This window comes from Orcinus orca, chromosome 20 (assembly GCF_937001465.1).
Source record: "Orcinus orca chromosome 20, mOrcOrc1.1, whole genome shotgun sequence".
Taxonomy (NCBI): domain Eukaryota; kingdom Metazoa; phylum Chordata; class Mammalia; order Artiodactyla; family Delphinidae; genus Orcinus; species Orcinus orca.
In genome coordinates this window covers 41647777-41668428 of record NC_064578.1, presented here as the reverse complement: position 1 = coordinate 41668428, position 20652 = coordinate 41647777, and the positions used below count along the sequence as shown (strand labels likewise).

The following is a 20652-nucleotide window of genomic DNA, read 5'->3' as shown; positions in this document are numbered from 1 at the left end:
TTATCCGTTCTACTAATAATGGTTTTTCCGGGTTGGGGCTACCGTGAAGAGTGATGTTATGAATAACGTTGTAAACGTCTTTCAGTGCGTTGCTATATTTATTTCTGTTGGGTATATACCTGGGAGTGTATCTTAGTCCAGGCTCTCCAGAAACAGAGCCCAAGGCAAAAGCTTAGGTGGTGCTTTTCAATCAGGGGGTGCAATCACAGGGAATCGAGAGTGAGGGGAAAGGGGGTGAGGCAGGGAAGACAAGAGAGCCAATACAAGGATGAGTTTCCGAACTGACCACAGCTTGGTGCCAAAAGCATCTGATTGCTGGGCTGTTGGGACCCTCTTGCAAGAGGCTTTATAATGAATAGGATTCATGACAGTCCATCTGGGATGAGGAATGGGGGAGAATTTGTCCACTGGCTTCCACCTGCCATCGTCCAAAGATGGGCCAAAGTGTGTTAACTCCCCTGCATTTTTGGTTACAAATTTGTGGGTACCAGTTTCATCCCTCACTGTCTCATGCCTCAAGGGGTAGCAGAGAAGCCCTGGGGAGGGGGGAGTGATGGGAGGTGTTCGCAGGTTGCACTCGAAAAGGAAGGAAACGTAACCAAGGCCTCCAAGGTGAGGCTGGAGGATCTGAGGTGGTACCCAGCAGGTGTCTGACACAGAACGGAGAAGCTGGGCTATAGGGATTTAGAAATATCGCCAAATCGTCTTCCAAACTGGTGGCACCAGTGCACACTCCCTCGGCAGCGTATGAGAGCCTCAGGTTGCTCCACATCCTTGCCGACGCTGGTGTTTAATTTTAAGCACCCTGGTGGATGCACAGTGGTATCTCATTCTGGTTTTAATTTGCATCTCCCTGATGACTAATGAGGTTGAACACCTGTTCAAAAGTTCACCAGCCATTTGGACATCCTCCCTTGTGAGGCACCTACTTAAAAGTCTTTTTCCCTTTGATTTGTAGTTTTCATATTTTTAAGATACAAGTCCTTTATCAGATGTATGTATTGAAATAACTTCTCTCAAATGTGGCTTACTTTTTCCTCTCTTAATCATGCCTTTTGATTAACAGAAGTTTCTAATTTTAATGGAGTCCAATTTGTCACTTTTTTACTCATCATGCTTTTTGTGTCCTGTGTAGGAAAATGAATCTATTCTTTCCCCTAAGTCTTCTTCTAGCTGCCTTGTTGTTTTACCTTTCACATATACATTTTGTTTTCATGCGCACATCCATGGAATTGGTTTTAGGGTATGGTGTAAGGTAGAGATGAAGAGGTTTCTTTGTTTTTGTTATTTTCCAATATGGATACTTAATTGATCCAGCACCGTTTACTGAAAAGTCTGTCCCACTTCTCTCCCCTGCTCTGCGATGTCAACCTTGTGGTGATAAAACAGGAGTCCATAGATGGATGGGTCTGTTTCTCATGTTCTATTCTGTTCCTAGTTGATTTGTTTATCCTTGCACCTGTCTCCCTAACTGTAGTGTAAGTCCTCCAACTTCGTTCTTCTTTATATATGTTTTAGAGTCAGCTACTTTACTAAATTAACTAACCTTAAGTTTGCTTATAAATTTTGTTTGGATTTTCTACCCAATCATGTCATATGTAAATGACAGTTTTATATTTTCGTTTCCTAGCTTTATACTTCTTCAGGTAGGCTTCTTTCACTTAGTAACATGCATTCAAGTTTTCTCCATGTCTTTTCATGGCTTGATAGTGCATTTATTTTTGGTGCTGAGTATTATTCCACACGTGGATGTACCACAATTTATCCACTCACCTACTGAAGGACACCTAGATTACTTTCAAGTTTTGGCAATTCTGCATAAAGCTGCTATAAACATCCATGTGCAAGTTTTTGTGTGGATACAAGTTTTCAACTCCTTTGAATAAATACCAAGGAGCACGATTGCTGGGTTGTATGGTAAGAGTATTTTAGATTTGTAAGAAACTGCTAAACTGTCTTCCAGAGTGGCTGTACCATTTTGCATTCCCACCAGCAATGAACACCTGTTACTACACATCCTCACCAGCATTTGGTGTTGTCAGCATTCCAGATTTTGGTCATTAAAAGGTTGTGCCTTATTCCTTCTTTTTCTTGCCTTATTGCACCAGCGAGGACGACCAGCCCAGTGGTGTATAGAAAAGCTAACGTTCTTTCTCATCTCCAGTCTCAGTGGGAAAGCATTCAACGTTAAGCACAATGTTAGCTGTAGGGCTTTTGTTTGCTGTTTTTTGTTTCTTGGAGGGTTTGGGGGTTTGGTAAGATACCTTTGTCAGATTGAGAAAGTTCTCTTTTTTTTTTTTTTTTAAAGTAGCTGTGCCGGGTGTGAGGGGGCGATGGACAGTGTCAAGGTTCACAAACCTACAGAGTGAGCCATGACAGAGACAGGCCTTCAGGAGGGCATGAGCAAGTTTTCTTCTATGTCTAATTGGCTAAGAGTCTTTTGGTTTGTTTAAAACGTGGAAGACTGTTTTCTGAATGTGTTGAGAAGATCCTATGGTTTTCCTTTTTTTTTTCTTCCTGTTTACGTGGTGACTTCTACTGCTTGTCTTTCGGATGGTAAAACAATCTTGCCAACTCTTTGTTCCCATCAGGGTTTGCAGGTTCTGGTTTATGCCACTAAAATCACCTCCTGAACTGTGGGCCTGGAAAACAACATGCAAATTCCATCCTGTGCAGTGCCCTAGAGTCACCGCTTCTCCTCAAACACTGACCACACATTTCAGGTGCCGTGAGAGGCTCCCCTTCGAAAACCACCAACCCCCGGGGACACCAGCCCCCGCAGGACCCTCTCCCAACAGACCCTAGCGTTGCAAGGGCAAGTGCGTGCGGAGAGTGAACGGGTCAGACACCCCCACCCCCCCAAGACAATTAAGAGTCTGCACAGCTCGTGCGCCTCCCCCGCCCCAGGCCTGCGCCAGTCTCCTTTAAGAGAGTCGGCCTGAACGCGTCTCTGGGGCGGGAGGCGGAGGGCGCCAAGAATGCCGCACTCCGACGGGAGCGCAAGGGCTGAAGCTTCGCCGGGCGGTCTCCCCCTCCACGTCCCCCCAGGGTCTTCCCGCCCCTACTCCCAGGTCCCCGCCCCCGACTTCGAAGGTCCTCCTCTCCCGCAACCCCCCTGAACCGCCACGCCTGCCCCCCATGCTCCTCCCACAGCCCGGGACCCGACCCCAGACGCCGCCCCAACCCCCGGTCCGCCCGTCGGACCAGGGCGACCCCCACCCCCACCCCGCAAGCCCCGAGGCCGCGGGCGGGGGAAGGACGGGGCGCCCAGCGCGGCCTCATCCACATGCAGGGGACGGCGCGTCGCGGCGGCCGCCAGGAAGGGACAAAGGCTGTTCCGCCGCCGGCCGCACAGTGCCAGGCTCGCCCCGCCCCGCCGCCCCGGTGGCCCCCGACGCGGCCCCCCTTGCGTCTGTCCCGCCGGCCCGGCTGCACAGTCCGGACGGCTTCCGGGAGGAGGAGGCAGCCTCCCTCGGACCCTGCAAGCCCTACCACAGCCCCTTCTCCGTGTCTCCCGGGCAGTTGAGGTGGCCTCGTCTCTTGAACTGAAGAGACTCAAGAGACGAGGGGCCTTCGCCAAAGACCCGAGTTCTAGTCCACTGAGCCCCGACTCTGTGGCCAGGCGTATGCGGGCAGAACCTGCCGGACCCAGTCCAGAGCCAGGCTGGGCGGCGGAGGGCGGGGGAAGGTAAGGTTTAGAGCAGAACCCCTTCCAGGACCCCCACAGGCACTGGGTCCCCTCTGGATGACGGTTAGGGGCTCCAGAGTCTTCACCCCAACCCTGTCTCCCCAGACTTTTGATGATGGGGGCTTAGGGTCTCGTGACCCCAGGGGATCCTGGACAAAGCCCCCACCCCTCCGAGAGCTATACCTCACACACCCCAAGCAGCGTCTGGAAGCCAAGGAGGCATCAGAAAGGGTTTGCACTTGCTCTGTGACCTTCCTTACTATCCCGGGGCCTCAGCTCTCACCTGTGGAGTGAGCCCAGTCTCCACCCCTCTCCCCGTACACACACTCTAGGGGTCCGCGCCAGGACTTAAGGAGTATGGCGGCTCTGGCGCACAGCAGGTCTCAATACACAGACGGCTATTATTTTTGCCAGCTTCCTCAGTCTCCTTGAGGGCAGGGAGAGTCCTGCCTTTGAGCCCTGCTCCCCCGCCCCCACCCCAGGCCTTCTTCCTAGGCCTTCTTGGGTCCAGGAAGTTCTTCCTAGGTCTGCCCCAAGTCCTCTCCTTCCTTCCAGGCCCGCGTTGGGAGGGTGGGGGCCACGGCGGGGAGTTCCCTTTAAGGAAGGTGGGGGAGGGGGCTGCTGGCCGGTCCTCCTTCCTCCCCTCCCTGGGCCCCGCGGGCCGGGGCTCAGGGCCAGGGCCCCGCGCCAGCGCATGCGCCCGCCTGTGGGCGCTGTCCGGCCTGCGAGAGCGGCGCGCACCGACAGCCGGACGGACGGGCTGCCTGGCGGCTGGTCGGACAGACGGGGCAGCGCAGGGAGCTGGGACGCGGCGGGACAACGACATGGCCGGCCACACGCAGCAGCCGAGCGGGCGCGGGAACCCGGGCCCTGCTCCCTCGCCCTCCCCTGGCCCGGGCCCCGGGCCCGGCGCCTCGGAGCGGGTGGCGCTCAAGAAGGAGATCGGGCTGGTGAGCGCTTGCACCATCATCATCGGTGAGCGGGCGCGGGGCGGGCGGGTGCCTGGGGCGGTAGGGCCTAAGGCGCGCAGCGGCTCGGAACAAGGAGCACCCCTCTCCGGGCGCGCCTACCGGTCTGAGACGGTGGAACATGGATGAGGGGATGCCCGCCCGGGGCACCTGCGGTGTCTCCCCTCACACAGCAGCCACAGGGCTTCTTGTTTCCACCTCCCCAAGTGCCCCGAATTTTTGCGCTTGAAGGAGGTGCAGGTCCCATCCACCGCTGGAATCCTCCTCCCACCTTTACTTCGCCATGGACTTCCGCAAGGCAGTTACCCTCAGTCTTCTCATCTGTAGCATGGAGATGGCTGTGGTCCTGCCTTGAGTGCGGGGGTCTTGCAAGTGTGGGAACTCGGTAAGCTGACCCCCGCTAAGGCCCCAAGTTCTGAGTCTTGTGGCCTAAACTGAGTTCCTACTGTGTGCAGGGTCCAGGTGCCGTGCCGTGTGAATGATTTATTCTTCGCACAGGAGGGACTGTGGGTAGCCTGGACAGGTAGAGCCAGCCCAGAGGGGAAATCGGTTCAGAGTATATAATTAGTGCAGAATTCTGCAGCAGGACCCTGGCAGAGGCGGAGGAGCAGCCAGTGACTGGGGGAGGCCCAGTTTGGGTGGGCAGACCCAGCCTGCGAAAGGCCAGCTGCTTCCTGGGCTGGGATCCCATCTGCATCCTCTCACTCTCTAGCCCAGCTTCCCCACCTGAGAATGTCTGTGCATCCTTCCCCCACTTGGGGACCTCTGGGTAGGCAGAGGGCTCAGGGCACAGTGAGAACAGTGGTGGGGTTTTCCTCCTTCTGTCCCAAGTCAAGAACACTGATGCCTCAGGAACTGGCTAACCCGGACCTGTGCCTGTATCCACACCAGGTGCCTCAGAGACCTTCGTGGTGGGAGGAGTCTGTTCCGTCTCCTGTCTCCCAGGAGACACAGGCTGGAAGGATGAATGGCAAGGGTCTTGACCACTCTCACTTTACCAACTGCCCAGTCTTCCCCTCCCCAGCCAGTGGGTGCTGCTTGTGCATTCACTGCCCACCCATCCTCAGACCCTTGGAGATGGAAAAAGTTGGGGGCTCAGGAGGGCAGACTGGTGTCTTCACATCCTCCTCCTCTGCCCCCACACTGGGAGCTCCTGGACCAAGGTTGGGGTCTAGATCTTGGCCACCCCCTGCACTCGCACTGAGAATTGCCCCAGCACACAGCCCCTGTGCAGGTACCTCTCTGTCTCACCCACTTGCCCCTGGAAAGGTGTCTTCTAGGAGCTGGTCCCGATCTGGTCCAGAGACCTTCTTGGACAAGAGTGCCCCTGCTTGACCGCTGAGAGGAAGGGCTGGTTCCAGGGATTTGGCCAGGGTACTGGTTAGAGCTTTGCCCTGGCCCACACCCTCTCCAGGAGCTGTGCCTTCAGGAAGAGGAAGCCCCATACATCATGGGTGGGCCTTGGGGTCAAGGGGCTGACTGCGTCTGGAGCCAGCCGCAGTGCCCGGCAGGTGCAGGGAGAGACGTGGTCCTTGCTGGGCTGCCTCAGCTAAACCCAGCACCCTCGAGCTGTATTCCTACTCCTTCTCCTCCCCGCCTCCCATCCCCCTCAGGTCAGGCAGAGGCCGCTGGCTCCTCTCTCCTCAAAAGAGGGCCCTGGTGGTGATGGTGGGAGTGGATGAGGCTAATTCTGCAAGAATTTTTCTGTGCAGCACAGCTCTGCCCTTACAGCTCCCCCACTTTTCATACCATTTTTGCTGTTCCAGGTCCACTGCCCCCTTGGCTTCAGGCCTTGAAGACTGAGCTGGGGTTAGGAGTGACTTAGCCAAGAGTGGCGGACTCAGGAACAGAACCCAGATGACCTGACTCCAGCCCAGGACACTCAGGGGTGGTCCTACAAGCCTGCCTGGGGAGCTTTGAGGGGTTTCAGCAGGCAGGAGGCTGGACTGGGCAGGAGACAGACAAGGGGAGAATGGACCTGGTCCAGAAGGTGACAGATGACGGAGGAGGCAGGGGTGGGCTGAATCACTGCACTGCCCTCCCCAGCCTGATGCCCAGAAGGCCCCCACTTCCTCCCCTTTCACTGTTCCGGTAACGCGGACTCCCACATCTTTCCCCACTTTCCTGCCCTGGGGAGCCTGGTCAAAGTAAAAATTGTCTGCCAAGTGTCATAGTTTAGCCTTAAAAGTCTTGAAAACTTTATAGCTTCCTTCATAATCTTTCTTGTTTGATAGCAGCTTATTATCTCCAAAACTTCCAAATAGACCCTCCCAGCAGATCCGATAATTCTCTCCCTTTGTAACCCCTGCCCCAGGCTGAGGAGTAGGAATGGAATGACATAAAAGGGCTTTGGGCTAGAGCAAGACTCCACCTAAAATGTGTTTAGGACAGCACCTGCTGGCTACAGCAAGCACAACTGGAGGGGAACGGGCCAGCCTGGAGGAAAAAGAGCCTTCTGGGGCAGACACTGCTCAAGACATCACCACATCCAATGCCTATTCAGAAAAACGCACCTTACCACATTATGAAAACATGTTCTCCCTTTATCTCATTTGATTGCCTGCTTGCAAGATGGGAATTTTTATACCCATTTTACAGATGTACAAACTGAGACTGGAAGTTAAATGACAATGCTGCAAGTGGTGGACTCGGAATTTGGAACCAGAATTGGACTCTTCTCCCAATCCAGTGCCTTTCTTCACACTGCTCTGGTGCAGGGCGAAATTGGGGCCAGATGCAGAGCCCATGATGGGGGAAGGTTGAGGATTGAGCTGGGAGCTCATCCAACCGGGATTTAGTGAGCTCGCCACTCTACTATGGGTAGATGAACAAACAGGTGGACAGAGAAATAGCCTCTGACTCCCCCACCCCCACCCAGGGCTATATGTACAGGGTCTCTTGTCCTGACTCAGGGACCACAACCAGCTCCCTCCCCGTCCACACCCAAGGAAGGGTCGTGCCCAGGTTCAGCAGAGTGGGAATCAGCCAGGTCTACTGACCAGACTGTCCTGTCCTTCGCTCTCTCCCTTTGACTCAAATATCCAGCCCATGTTTGTGGATCAGGCTCAAATATGTTCTAGAACTCAGGGACCTCCTTCACGAACCCTGTCTCCTTAGGAGCCAACCTCTACTCATCCAGCCATGGCCAGGTCCCTCCGTTGTCTCTGGGGCTGGAGGTGCTGGGCTGCTCAGAGGATAGCCCTCTCCAGAACCCCAACCCATCCTCCCCGGGACCCTGAGGGGACATAAAACCACACAGGAGGCTGTCTGTACCTCACCATAGCCCCAATTTACAGATGAGGAAACTGGGGACCTGAGGCTGCAACCAGCCCAGGGTCAGATGCCCTTGGTGTGCTCTAAGACACCGTCGGGGGCTGAAGCAGCTCTGGCTACGAGGATGGGGCCTGCTAGCTCTGGTCACGCTCATTCATCTATTCAACAGGTAGGTACTGGACAGTGCTGGGCACTGTTCTAGGTGCTGGAGACACAACAGGGAAAAAGACAGACAAAATCCCTGTCCTCCTGGATCTGACATTCCAGCATGGGAGTCAAAGGGCAAACAGATAAACAAGCTGAATGTTTAGCTGCCAGGGTAATGATAAGCGCTAAGGTGAGAAAGTGAAGGAGGGAGGATTGTAGGTAGAAGATGAGTCAGGAGTGAGATGGGGTGCAGTCTGTGTAGGCCTTGCAGCCGCAGTAAAACTTTGCCTTCTTCTCTTTGTCAGGTGGCAGCCTGGGAGGGCTTTGGGCAGAAGAGAGATGGCATGAGATGGCATGGGGCGGGATGAGATGGGATGGGATGGTGTGGGGTGGGATGGTATGGGGTGGCACGGCATGGCATGACTTGGGGCTTACTGTGGAGAAGAGGCTGTGGGCAGAAGAGGCAGAAGCTGGAAGCCCAGTCGGGAGGGTGCTTGAGTCACCTGGGTAAGAGATGATGGTGGTTCAGAGCAGCGTGGCAGCAGTGGAGGTGCTGAGAGGAGGTTCAGTCCTAGGTGTGTTTGGAAGATTGAGCCAAATGTGTTGAACTGGACACAAGGTATAGCAGAGTGGAGTCTGGGTGACAGCAGGTTGGGGCCTGCGCAGCTGGGGGCATGGTTTGCCATTAATTGACCTGGGAAGACTGTGAGATGAGCAGGTCCGGGGGAGAGAGTTCCACTCTCCTGCTCACCCCTCTCTCAAAAGGAAAGTGGGTTAGGCCGGAGGCGCACGCTGACCAATTGGCAATTCCAGGCATGTCCTGGAAACGTCCCCACTCACCTCCCTGGAGTTCTGCCAACACCTCAGCGGGCACTGCTGTCCCCCTAGAGGGGTGCCTGACATGCTCCCCGTAAGGACACTGTGCTGGGAGTCACAGGCTTCACCCAGAGCAATAGCAGGGCCCCCAAAGCAGGGCTCTGGCTGCTGACCCCAGGGTGGTGAGGTCCCAAAGTGTTCAGATCCAAGGGCCAGCTTGGGTGGCCTGGGGTGTTTCCAAGGTAGATGACAATAGAGAGACCCATAAGCACTTCCTGGGGCCTCTGATGGAGCAGGCAGTGTGGGAACAGACCCACATCACTGCCTCATCTCCCCATCTTACAGATGAGAAGGTTCGGAGAGGAAGTACCTTGTCCACAGCCTCCCATCGTGAGGCATCTGGGATTCAAACCCAGATGTAGGGGTTCTCAACTAATAATTGGCCCTGCCCACGGCCTCAGGGGCCTTGGGACTTACCAACGGGGATTTGGAGCTCTTCCCCAGAGCCCTCATGGGTCACATCCTAACAGGGAGGTGCTGGGACTCATTGCCCAGGGCAAGAGGAGGAGGCCTGGCCTACGGCCAGTCCCTGATCAGACCCAGGAGCCCTGAGCTACTCTCTGCCAGGCCAGCAGGCCAGCGTGGCAGGAGGAGGCCCCGCCATGGCCCTGCGTGCTGAAGAGGCAGGCGATAGGCCAGGTACATGTAAGGGGACCTAGGCCCTGGGGGTTCCCTGTCCTTCTAGGGGGCTTGGACTTCTCATCTCAGCAGGCCAGGGCACAGACCCCGCCCTCTGGGAATGCAGGGTCCACCCAGGATGGCAAATAAAGTAGTCACTTCCTGGCCATACTCCAGGTACCATGGGAGCGGAGCAGGGGCCAGGTTATAGGAATCAAGATGGGAGATCAGGGAGGGCTTCCTGGGGGTGGCGTTGCTTCTGGGAAGCCATTGAGCTGCGGAGAGACCTGCCGCAATGCGGGACAGAGGGCTCCAAGCAGAAACTGTGTTTCCTCGGGCCCCGTGCAGATGTGCAGGATGCGTCCCTCCTGCCCAGCAGTGCCTCAGCCAAAGTCAGTGTTGCACCAGCCCTCTGCTGCCCCCTAGCTCAGTGGTCCTTACTGGCACAAGGGGAAACTGAGGCCCAGGGAGCAGCACGGGCCTGAGGTCACACAACAGGCTCCTGAAAGTGTTCTAGGGATGAGGGGCGGTGCCAGCAGCCTGACAGGACGTCCCTGACCCCTCCCCCAGATCCAACTCTGCACGGTCCCCACACACACACCGAGGGCAGCTGGCCCCTTCCACCCACACGACCTCCGCAGTCCACCCCTGTGACCTCCGTGGTCGGCTCATGCCTCCCAGAAATAGGTCAGCACTCACCGCGGCAGCCGGGGGAACAATGGCTCTTTCTTCGTTCCTTCACGGAGCCGGGTAAGCCCCATCAGGCCACACATCTTAATGTGATAAAAACCACCCAGCTTGGCCTGAGGGAAGAGGGGCGGGAGGAGACTGGAGGGGGGCCCCCTAGTTGAGGGACTCACATCCTCGCCCACCTTCCTTGGAGCTCTGGTCCCGCCAAGGACCTGCAAGGACCACAGAGCAGCCGTCCCACTGGGTGGATGGGAACACGGAGGTCTCGGAACCCACATTTCTCCAGCCTGCCGTCAATCAGACACCTGACCGGGTGCCCAGCAGTATCTCCCGGCCCATCCCACAGTGTGTGGCTCCTGCCCCCCCTCCTCTTCCTCCAGAGCAGGATGCCCCAAGGGTTGGGCTTGTCCACTGCAGTTCACCCAGTCGGGCAGAGCTGATTCTGCTGGCCCTGAACATGAGGACTGAGAAGGGAGGCCTGGACCCACCACCAGGAGGCATGGGCAGGCTCGCCTGCAGCGCTGCCTTGCAGCTCCGTGGTCCCTGCTCCACAGCTCCTGACATCGTTCGGTGCTGGAGACGCCCACCCCTGTCCTCAGCAGCATCCCTCCTCCTCCCTGCCCGCTGCCCCTCACCCAGGCCTGCCGCCCATCTTGCTCCTCGCAGAGCCCAGGCCAGCCCACACGGTGCCAGAGCGGCCAGTGAACCTCCATGGGGCTTTCTGCCACCTTCCAGCACAGACCTGAGGCAGATGCTGGAGGCTGTCCAGGCCCAGAGGAAGAGGCCCCCAGAGAGCTCAGAGCCACCTGCTGGCACGTGTGTTCCTTTGAGCCACGTGGGGAGAAGTCCTGCACTGTGGCCTGCAGCCATGTGTCTAAAACAATAGCGATCCTCACCCCGGCCCAGCCGCCAAGTCTTCAGCCGCTGGGCACAGACGAGTGACGTGTCCCTTTCAAATCCCAGCCTCGGAGGACGAGGCGCCAGGTGTGGCTTCCCCGAGGGCTACCTCGTGAGGCCCCGTCAGGCTGAGTTGCGTAGGGTGGTGGGCGTCCCCACGAGGTGGGTGGCTCAGGGCCCTGGATGCACCCAGCCCCCTCCAAGGCCACCCAGCCCCCACTGGCTTCCAACCTCCCTGGCTTTTGGCAAATCCCACTCCACCAGGTCCTGAGAACAGAGGCTCTACTGCTGGACAGAGCGACCGCCAAGTCTCTTTAGAAGCCGAGCAGCCCACCCAGGCCCTGGGCCCCGTGGTGGATGAAGGAAGCGGCCCCTGTCTCCCTGGAAGCGAGCTGAGGACGCAGCTTACCTCTGGGGCTGGGAGACAGGAATTCTTTCCTCCTTATCTGGATGTATTTAGGGCTCCTGGGACGTGACTAGAAAACCAAGTGGGGCGTCGTGGCCGTCCAGACTGGAAATCTGTGCCGGCCGGGTGGGGGTGGGGTAGGACTGTGGACAGGGAACGCATGCAGATGGGCCGCCCCAGCTGTGTCCTCGTCCAGACCCGCCTGTGGGCCTGGCAGGTGGAGCGGGCAGGGTCTGCCCTGACAGACATGCGCTCCCCGCCCCCGGGCCCCGGCAGGTGGGGCCCATCTCGTGGAGGGGCTGAGCCCCGGGTCCCAGCAGTGTTGCTCTTTTCTTCATGTGGCCTGTGGGTTCTGGGATTATTTCCTCTTGGGCAGGCCCTAGTCCAGATCACCAGTGATGTGGCCTGATTCATTTGCAGAGATGGTGAGACCCGGGTAATGCAGAACATTGCCCACTTTGCCCTAACTGCCAGGGACCTCAGGGCTAAGTGGGTGCTCAGCGTTTCACTCATCCTGGGAACCTGCCCTGCAGCCCACAGCGTGGCCCTCGGAGCGTTTCCCATTGTTCTGCTCCCAGACCCCATGAGTGCCCCACAGTGCCCGTCCTTCCAAAACTCAGACTCAGCCCATGGGCAGGCCAGGCTTTCTGTGACCCATGACCTGGCAGATTCCCCTGGCACCCAAGTCTTGGAAGCTAGCCACCCTCTCTGCTACTGCCCACAGTCCCCTTCTGGGGGGGTCGAGTGGAGACTGCTGCCCCCCACTTCACAGAGGAGGAGTTCAGTCCTTCAGTGGCATTGGTGCCACTTTGGGCGTCGGGCCGTTCACTCATCCTGTGGTTTGCTCAACAGATGTGTATTGAGCACCAACTGTGTGCTGGAGGCCCAAGGTGAGGTCGCAGACGGTACACACAGAATCACGCAAAGATGCAAAGGACATCTGGATACAGCTGTGAATGAGCTGAGGCTTCCCATACAGTACCTTGCTGCATCCTCACAGCAGTCCCATTGTATAGATGGGACTCAAGAGGTTCCCTGTCTCCTGAGCCCCAGCCAGAGTTTCCCACTGTGGTCCTAGGATTAGAGAAGTGACCCCTGTTTGCAACCAGTGAGCTGTTCCCAAGGGAGAGGCATCTGTGTCCAGACCCCAGGCTGAGCCACCTGAGTCCTGCCAGCCTGCCATCATCCACCCCATCCCTTCCGTGATGGCGGCTAAGCAACCCCCAGCCCCGAAGATGCACCAGCTCCTCTCCCTCACCCCACTGACCCTTGCCCAGGACCTGAAACATTTAACAATGCCAGGAAACCAGGTCTCTTCCGAGTCTGTGTCCACAGCATGGGTCCTAGGTCAGGGAGGAGCCCAGCGGGCAAAGGGCTCTCTAATAGGGAAAGAGGAGATGGAAGGTAAAGAAATAAAGTACGGAGCAGGGTCTGGGGCTGTGAAGTGGGAGGAGGAGGAGCCTTACCGGTGTGGTCAAGGAGGACTTCGTGGAGGAGGTGCCAGTCCCCAAGCCACTCCATGAGTTTGGATTTCGGCCAATAGGAAGGTGGCAAGAGAGTATCATGGTCAAGGTCTTGCTTTAGGTGGCTAGCTCTGGCCAGGCTGGAAGGAAGCCAGGTGGCTGGAGGCTGACAAGCCTGGAGGCCTTGGCCAGGGGCGAGGGACTGGGCCTGGGCCCTGTGGGGATGCACTGGAGTGGCTGCCACTCTGCCACTGCTTGTGCTTGCCCCACCTCATGGCTGTTGGGGGCAGAGGAACTCAGAACAGGACCCATCTCTAGCAGTGGAGCCTGTCTGGACAAAGTGCCACTCGCCATGCCAGGGGCTGGGGAGGGGAGCTGAGGTGGCCAGAGTGGGACTTGCAGGGTTTGAGGGACCCAGGAGGGTGCCTCCAGGCCCACCCTCCTCCTTGAGGGAGCAGCCTGGGCTCCCCTCCTCACTGCAGCATCTGGAGCTGCACAGAGAGCCTGCCCTGCTGGGGGCGCCCAGACCTGATGCCTCCCCACCTCTTCCCCCCACAGGAAACATCATCGGCTCGGGCATCTTCATCTCCCCCAAGGGAGTCCTAGAGCACTGTGGCTCCGTGGGTCTGGCCCTCTTCGTCTGGGTCCTGGGTGGGGGCATCACTGCCTTGGGCTCACTGTGCTACGCGGAGCTGGGAGTCGCCATCCCCAGGTCTGGTGGGGACTACGCCTATGTCACCGAGATCTTCGGGGGCCTGGCTGGGTGAGTGTGGGGCACCAGCAGCTGCGGGGTGGTGACAGCCTCTCCAGAATGGATGGCCAGCTGGGCCCAGGACCCCAGTGTCCTCCTCTGCTTCTCACATTGCAGGGAGGTCATGGGAGTAGATGGAGGGAAGGGGAGGTGTTGGGCAGCCTTCTAAGGCCAGGGTGGGTGGGACCAATGCCCCCCCTACTCCAGCTGGCCCCTTGACCTCTCTGTGCTTCCTTTCAAATAGAGCTCCTCTAAGCCCCACTCCCCACCCAGGTGCTTATGGGTGGGGAGGACCTTACTATGGAAACCTCTCTAGATCATGCCGACATCCAGTCAGGGACACCTTGACGTTAGTAAACTAAAGGCAGGGTGGGGGGTGCATGATAGTCCTATCAACGCCCTGCAAGACGTTCCCTTTAAATAGCTCCCGAGGTTCCTTTATTCACGTGAACGTTAGCTGAGCACCTACTGTGTGCTGAGGGCCAGGAGGCAATGATAAAAAGATCCATCCCGGGCCTCAAGTTGCTTACAGTGCAGAAGGGAAATGATCCTTCAAATGTGATTAAGACCAGGAGGATCCTTGCTTTGAAGATGTGTGAGAGGCTGCGGCCCAGCAGCCAGGAGAACGGGGTGCCCACCCCCCAGAGAAGACTCCCAGGAAAACCACGTTTGTGCCAGGCTTGGAGGAAGGGTGGGGTTTTGTTGGCCGACCAGGAGGGGTAGCACATACAGAGGCTGGTGGCCTGGGCGAGCTTGGTCTGTCTGCCACGGCCACGGGTGAGGTCAGATCCATCGTAGACGCCAGGGCTTGTCGGGGACGGGGCAGCCTGTAGGTGGAGGGCCATCAAAGCTATTGCAGCTATCCAGCTGAGCCATGCTGAGGGCCAGAACAAAGGTACAGGAAGATTCCAGGACCATTTAGGAGTCTAAATTGGGAGGACGTGGTGGCCAGTGTGGCATGAAGGAGAGACTTGGAGAGACTCCGTAGATGGTGGTTCCCGGGACGGGGAGAGGGAGATTTTAGGTTGGGGTCTCACGCATAGGTGGGGTCGGTGGCATGTCCGGGGAGACGCTGAGTCAGGCCTTGGGTGGGGGATCTGGAGCACAGACGAAAGGTCTAGGCTGAAGTATTTAAAGTTTGGTTCTGAGGGATGTGGTCAGGGGCCTTTAACAGGGCAGTGGAGGATGGGGCCCTGCTGTTCTCCTCTGGGCAGAGGGTCCTCAAAGGGGCCTGGGACCCGAGAAAGCAGAAGAATTTTGCTGTGTGGCAGAAAACTCAAGAAGATGGAAGGGAGAGGAGGACCCGAGACCCACCCAAGGGCACCCAGCATCGAGGGTGGGCAGCGGGGAGCACCCAGTATGGGAGGAGGGTCATGCAGCTAGGATGTCCCAGAAGCCAAAGGGGGAGAGGTGGTGCAAAGCAAGAGGTAAGGAAGCAGGGCTACAGAGCAAAGGAGGACCAAGAGGAAGCCACTGAGCTTGGTGTCCCCGGATGAGGCAATCCCTACCCTCAGGGTGGGACGCACAGGGGACTAGGACCACCCCCACGGACAGGCACTCCCCTGGGTGCAGACGGAGCCCCCAGGAACAGGTCGGGCCTCACTCCCACGTGGGCACCCTGCAGAGGTGAGATTCTGGCGGATGGGATATAAATCCCTGTCACCCCAGCCAGGGGTCTTTGCAAGGTCCGGTCCCTCGGGGATCACAGCTCAGAGTCAGCCACCTGCAGCCACAGGGCTCTGCTGAGAACTACAGCTGGAGCTGTGACTGGAGGTCGCGGGACAGCCCACCGCAGCTCAGGAGCAGCCTGTGACCGGGGACTAGGCGGCCATTAGAAACGTGCTTGGTTCCCGAGTCTCTCTCCACACCTGCCCAAGGGCAGCCCGTAGCTGTTTGCGCTGAACGCTGTCTCTGTTGAAACAGTTCATAAATAGAGCAGAGACCTCAACGAGGTTGGCCCTGCCTCCCTGGACCAAAGCTGGTATCTGGCCCCCACAGCAGCTCCGGGTGCCGGGGCGCAGGGTGCAGCCCCACCTCACATATCTAGGCCCCCTTGGCTGGGAGGGTGCCGGGAGGCCCGAGCCACTCAGGCCCTCACTCCTTCCAGCTTCCTGCTGCTCTGGAGCGCCGTCCTCATCATGTACCCCACCAGCCTGGCCGTCATCTCCATGACCTTCTCCAACTACGTGCTGCAGCCCGTGTTCCCCAACTGCATCCCCCCGGCCGCCGCTTCCCGTGCGCTCTCCATGGCCTGTCTTAGTGAGTGTCCACCGTGGGGCCGGGCTGGGCGTCTGTCCCCAGGGCCCACCCTGCTCCCTGCCCCCGTGGGGGGACTTTCGGGGGAGGTCCCTCCAGCTGTCAGTCCCCGTGAAGTCGGCCTCAGGGGTTGGGCTTCTGGCACTCCAGCAGCTGCAGGGGACACCGCCCTCCTGCAGCCCGGGCTGGCCTTGGCTGTGGCCCACCTCGAGGGGCTTGGCCTCGGGTGCCCGCCCACCCAGCCACCCGCCCCTCCTCCTCAGTGCTCCTGACGTGGGTGAACAGCTCGAGCGTGCGCTGGGCCACGCGCATCCAGGACGTGTTCACCGGCGGGAAGCTGCTGGCCCTGTCACTCATCATTGGCATGGGCTTTGTCCAGATCTTCCAAGGTAGGGCCGGGCTGTGGGCGGGGGGGGGGCTGGGCACAGGGCCAGGGAGATGACGCTGACCCTTGACCTCCGGGCCCCCAGGACACTTCGAGGAGCTGAGGCCCAGCAATGCCTTCGACTTCTGGATGACGCCGTCCGTGGGTCACCTGGCCCTGGCCTTCCTCCAGGGCTCCTTTGCCTTCAGCGGCTGGAACTTCCTCAACTATGTCACCGAGGAGCTGGTGGACCCTCGAAAGTGAGCGGGGCTCCGGCCAGGCCCTGGGAAGGGGTGTGGCGTGGGGTGGGAGAGGCGGCCTCCCCACACGGAGCCGCTGTCACCTCTGGCCGGCCTGGTCATGTGCCTGACCGCACTGCTACCCACCGGGAACGGCTCTGGAAAGGCAGCCGGGACGCTTGTGTTCCAGCCTGACCCTGTTCTGTATGGCTGTGGATGAGTCACGGCCCCTTGCTGGGCCTCAGAAACACTGAGTATCATTGTCTCGCTGTAAACGGATCCAGCTATTCGCATTTGGCCAACAATTACACATGTGCGCACAACATGGTCCCTAAAAACGAAGCCAATGGCTCCCTCTGACGCTCAGCTGGGACCTTGACCGTGAACAGTTACAGCTGGAGCTGGGGCTCATGGGAGTCCCGGGGGACCCTGGTCTGTGGACTGAGCTCTAAGGGCGCTTTGAGGATTTTCAAGTCTGATTTTGGCTGTATGCAGTGTCCCAGACATTAGATCCGCCCCCCTCCCCAGGATATGAGTGGCCCCTTCTCCATCTGCCCTTCCTCCCACCAGCCTGCGCCAAGGCTGGGCTGGGGACTAGGGGGGAGACGGACAGCAGTGCTGCCCCCTTCGCTGCCCCAAGGCCCCCAGCAGACCCAGGCGCTGGAGGCTCAAAGCTGCTCCTGTTGCTGGGTCCCCTGCCACGCCCCACCACCCTGAGGCCCCGTCCCCCAGCCCCGCAAGGGCTGATGCTGACACACTGCACCACTGTCCCCAGGAACCTACCTCGCGCCATCTTCATCTCCATCCCCCTGGTGACCTTCGTGTACACCTTCACCAATGTCGCCTACTTCACTGCCATGTCCCCCCAGGAGCTGCTGGCCTCTAACGCAGTGGCCGTGGTGAGTGGGGCCCCGCTTGGTCCTGGCTCCTGCCCGGCCTCCACCCCGCCTCACGCGCCCCCTCTCTTCTGTGCCCACCCAGACCTTCGGGGAGAAGCTGCTGGGCTACTTTTCTTGGGTCATGCCCGTCTCCGTAGCACTTTCCACTTTCGGAGGGATCAATGGCTACCTGTTCACCTCCTCCAGGTGACTGGACTGGGAAGAGGGTGGTCAAGGTGAGGCAAGGCAGCTGCCCTGGTGCACACGAGCCGTGCTGGGGGCCAGAGGAAGTGAAGTCCTGCCCGGTGGGGCCCACCTGAAGCTGGGACCATGAGCTCCCCGGAAGCAGATGTCTGATCCCAATTGCAAGGAACAGAAAGCAAGAGGGAGGTGGGCTAGATGAGGGGAAGAACTGCCCAGTGGGGCTGCTGGGGCCCAGAGCAGGGAGTCAGAGGTGACGGCTCAAGAGGGCCATCAGGTCTAGACTGAGGTCGGGATCTGGCCAGCAGCGAGGCCCCAGGCTGGGCTCATGGCTCCCACCCACCTCTGTCCCCACCCCCCAGACTGTGCTTCTCTGGAGCCCGAGAGGGACACCTGCCCAGCCTGCTGGCCATGATCCATGTCAGACACTGCACCCCTATCCCTGCCCTCCTCGTCTGCGTAAGTTGGGGGACCCAGGCTCGCAAGGCGGGGAGCCAGGGCCACGCAGCAGCATGGGTAATGGCAGGGATGAGGCCTGGCCCTGGTGGGGGCGGGAGGGCCGGGCTCGCTGACCTCCTGGCCCCAGTCGGCAGGCCCGGGTCCCCTGCTGGGCTGACAGGAGGCAGGGGGGAGTCAGCCCTCAGCCCAGTCCTCTTCCAGGGCGGGGCCACGGCAGTCATCTTGCTTGTGGGAGACACGTACACGCTCATCAACTATGTGTCCTTCATCAACTACCTCTGCTATGGCGTCACCATCCTGGGCCTGCTGGTGCTACGCTGGAGGTGGCCGGCGCTCCACAGGCCCATCAAGGTGAGGCCCGGAGGGGACCAGCCAGCCACGTGCCAGAAGCAGTCAGGGCCACCCCTTTACCCGTGTGGGCACCCGGGGCGGCGACGGCAGCGATGGTGAGGCCAGCCTTTGCTGTGTGCTGGGCCCTGCCCAGGGCCCTGTGTGCACTAGCATATCCAGTCCTTAAGGCAGCCCCGTGGGGTGGGTGCTGTGAATACTCCCACTTCACGGACAGGAAAATAAGGCTCAGACATTACGGTCACACAGGATTCCCACGAGCCCACAGAAAACAGAAGACCCAAAACCGAGCTAAAAGGAAAGTCCTCCCGTTTGCATATAAATCCTTGAGCTGGAGAAGTGCTCAGTGCCTGGAATGTGAAACACCCCAAAATCATTCGCCTTCAGCCGAGTGCGAGTGGCAAGCGCACGTACAGTCGCTGTGTGGAGCTCAGAGCCGCTGAAATTGACAGGCCCTCGACAATGTGGCCAGTTGGGCTGCTGGCAGAAGGGGGCCCCTCGGGCCTCAGCTCCCAGGAGAGGGGGGAAAGGGCCTCAGACCCCCGGGGCGGTGGGGCAGGAGAGCCGGGGTCCCGCGCCATTGGCACTGCCGCTCGCTGCCCCCAGGTGAACCTCCTCGTCCCCGTCGCATACTTGGTCTTCTGGGCGTTCCTGCTCGTCTTCAGCTTCATCTCGGAGCCCATGGTGTGCGGGGTGGGCGTCATCATCATCCTCACGGGGGTGCCCATCTTCTTCCTGGGAGTGTTCTGGAGAAGCAAACCAAAGTGTGTGCACAGACTCACAGGTGAGCCAGGCAGCTCCCCGGCGGGGCGGGGCCTGGAGATGGAACCCTCGTGGGGCCTCACCCTAGAGCGGGGTCTCCCGGCAGCTGCGGTGGCCACAAGGGGCCCAACCGCCACCAAGTGTCTCCCCGTGGCTTGGCCCAAGTGTCCAGGTCCCATGCGCAGAGGGAGCAGCTCCCTGAGGACCCCTGTCCCACAGGGTCAGACCCCAGGGTCCATCTGTCGGCCTGTCTGTCTGTCCTCAGAGTCAATGACACGCTGGGGCCAGGAGCTGTGTTTCGTGGTCTACCCCCAGGGCTCCCCGGAGGAGGAGGAAAATGGCCCCTGCCAGCCCTCCCCACTGCCCGCCGCCACGGACAAGCCCTTGAAGACACAATGAGACATTGTGGAGCCTTGAAGCAGCTGTTTCTGTTTACATGTTGTTTATGAGGAGGTGTTTTTGCAAAAAAAAAAAAAAAAAAAAATTTTTTTTCCTGGGGAAAAAAAGAGATCCTACTCTTAGAGGCCTGTGGTAAGGAGCCCTGAAGATGTGGGACTGGGTCCCCTGTCAGCGCTGCCCCGCTAGCTTTTCCTGGAAAGGTCTACAAATAAAACAGGGCTGGTGGTGTACCTGTCTCAGGTGAGTCCCTGGTGGGCACCTCTCGGTGGTGGGCACCCCTCGGTGGGGGGCACGCGTGGAGCTGGCTGGAGAAGGGGGCCCGGCAGGCCCAGGAGGAGGCCCTTGGCATTCGGGGGCTCTGCCGCTTCAGCCAGGCACTCCCTCTCCGGGGCTGGCACCGTGGGGTCCAGAGCCGCCCCTGCCCCAAAGGGACATGGAGGATTGGGAAGCCGCTGGGTGTGCCCCTCCCCCAGGCCCTGCAACACCTGCTGGAGGCTCGGTCACCCAGGAGAGCCCGGGATTCCCACTGGAACTGCCTTTCTTCCCATAAACCCCCACGGAGTGAGTGTCAGGACTTCAAAGCCCACGGCCTGGCCCTGGTTTACAGGTGGGAAAACTGAGGCTTTGAGACAGGACGGGATGGATTTTCCTGTTGGCAACTGGTGCCTCAGCCTCTACTCCCTGAGAAAGCATCAAGTAACATCTTCCGGGGCCCTCAGGACCTGCAAGAGACCCCATGGGCTTTCTCTACCCTGTTCCCACTTTCCCAGCCCCGCAGTACTGCCTGGGAGATTGACCCCTCAGCCAGAGGGCAAAGGGCATCAACCTGGCCAGGCCCGTGCTGACCCCACAAGCATGAGGTTGGGGGCAGAAGCCTCCTAGCCCAGCTCCTCCGGGGTCTGCTGTGAGGATGCAGGAGGGTTCAGTGCCACCGGAGTGCGCACCACGGACTAGGTCTGATGTACCTGT

General features: G+C 58.9%; 1 protein-coding gene across 3 annotated transcripts; it reads left to right on the top strand.

The window, feature by feature from the left end:
- Nucleotides 1-4362: 4362 nt before the first annotated feature.
- On the top strand, nt 4363-19776 carry SLC7A10 (solute carrier family 7 member 10). Of its 3 annotated transcripts, none has more exons than XM_004284140.3 (11): nt 4363-4663; nt 13585-13789; nt 15885-16036; nt 16297-16422; nt 16504-16657; nt 17412-17535; nt 17618-17721; nt 18078-18174; nt 18376-18525; nt 19129-19306; nt 19550-19776. In XM_004284140.3, the coding sequence occupies exons 1-11, from the start codon at nt 4513-4515 to the stop codon at nt 19681-19683; spliced, it is 1575 nt and encodes a 524-aa protein (XP_004284188.1). In that variant the 5' UTR covers nt 4363-4512; the 3' UTR covers nt 19684-19776. The 3 variants fall into 3 exon arrangements, with proteins under 3 accessions (XP_004284188.1, XP_049558961.1, XP_049558962.1); XM_049703004.1 differs by having other exon boundaries at nt 4405-4663; nt 19600-19776; XM_049703005.1 differs by lacking the exon at nt 17618-17721 and having other exon boundaries at nt 4405-4663.
- Nucleotides 19777-20652: the final 876 nt, after the last annotated feature.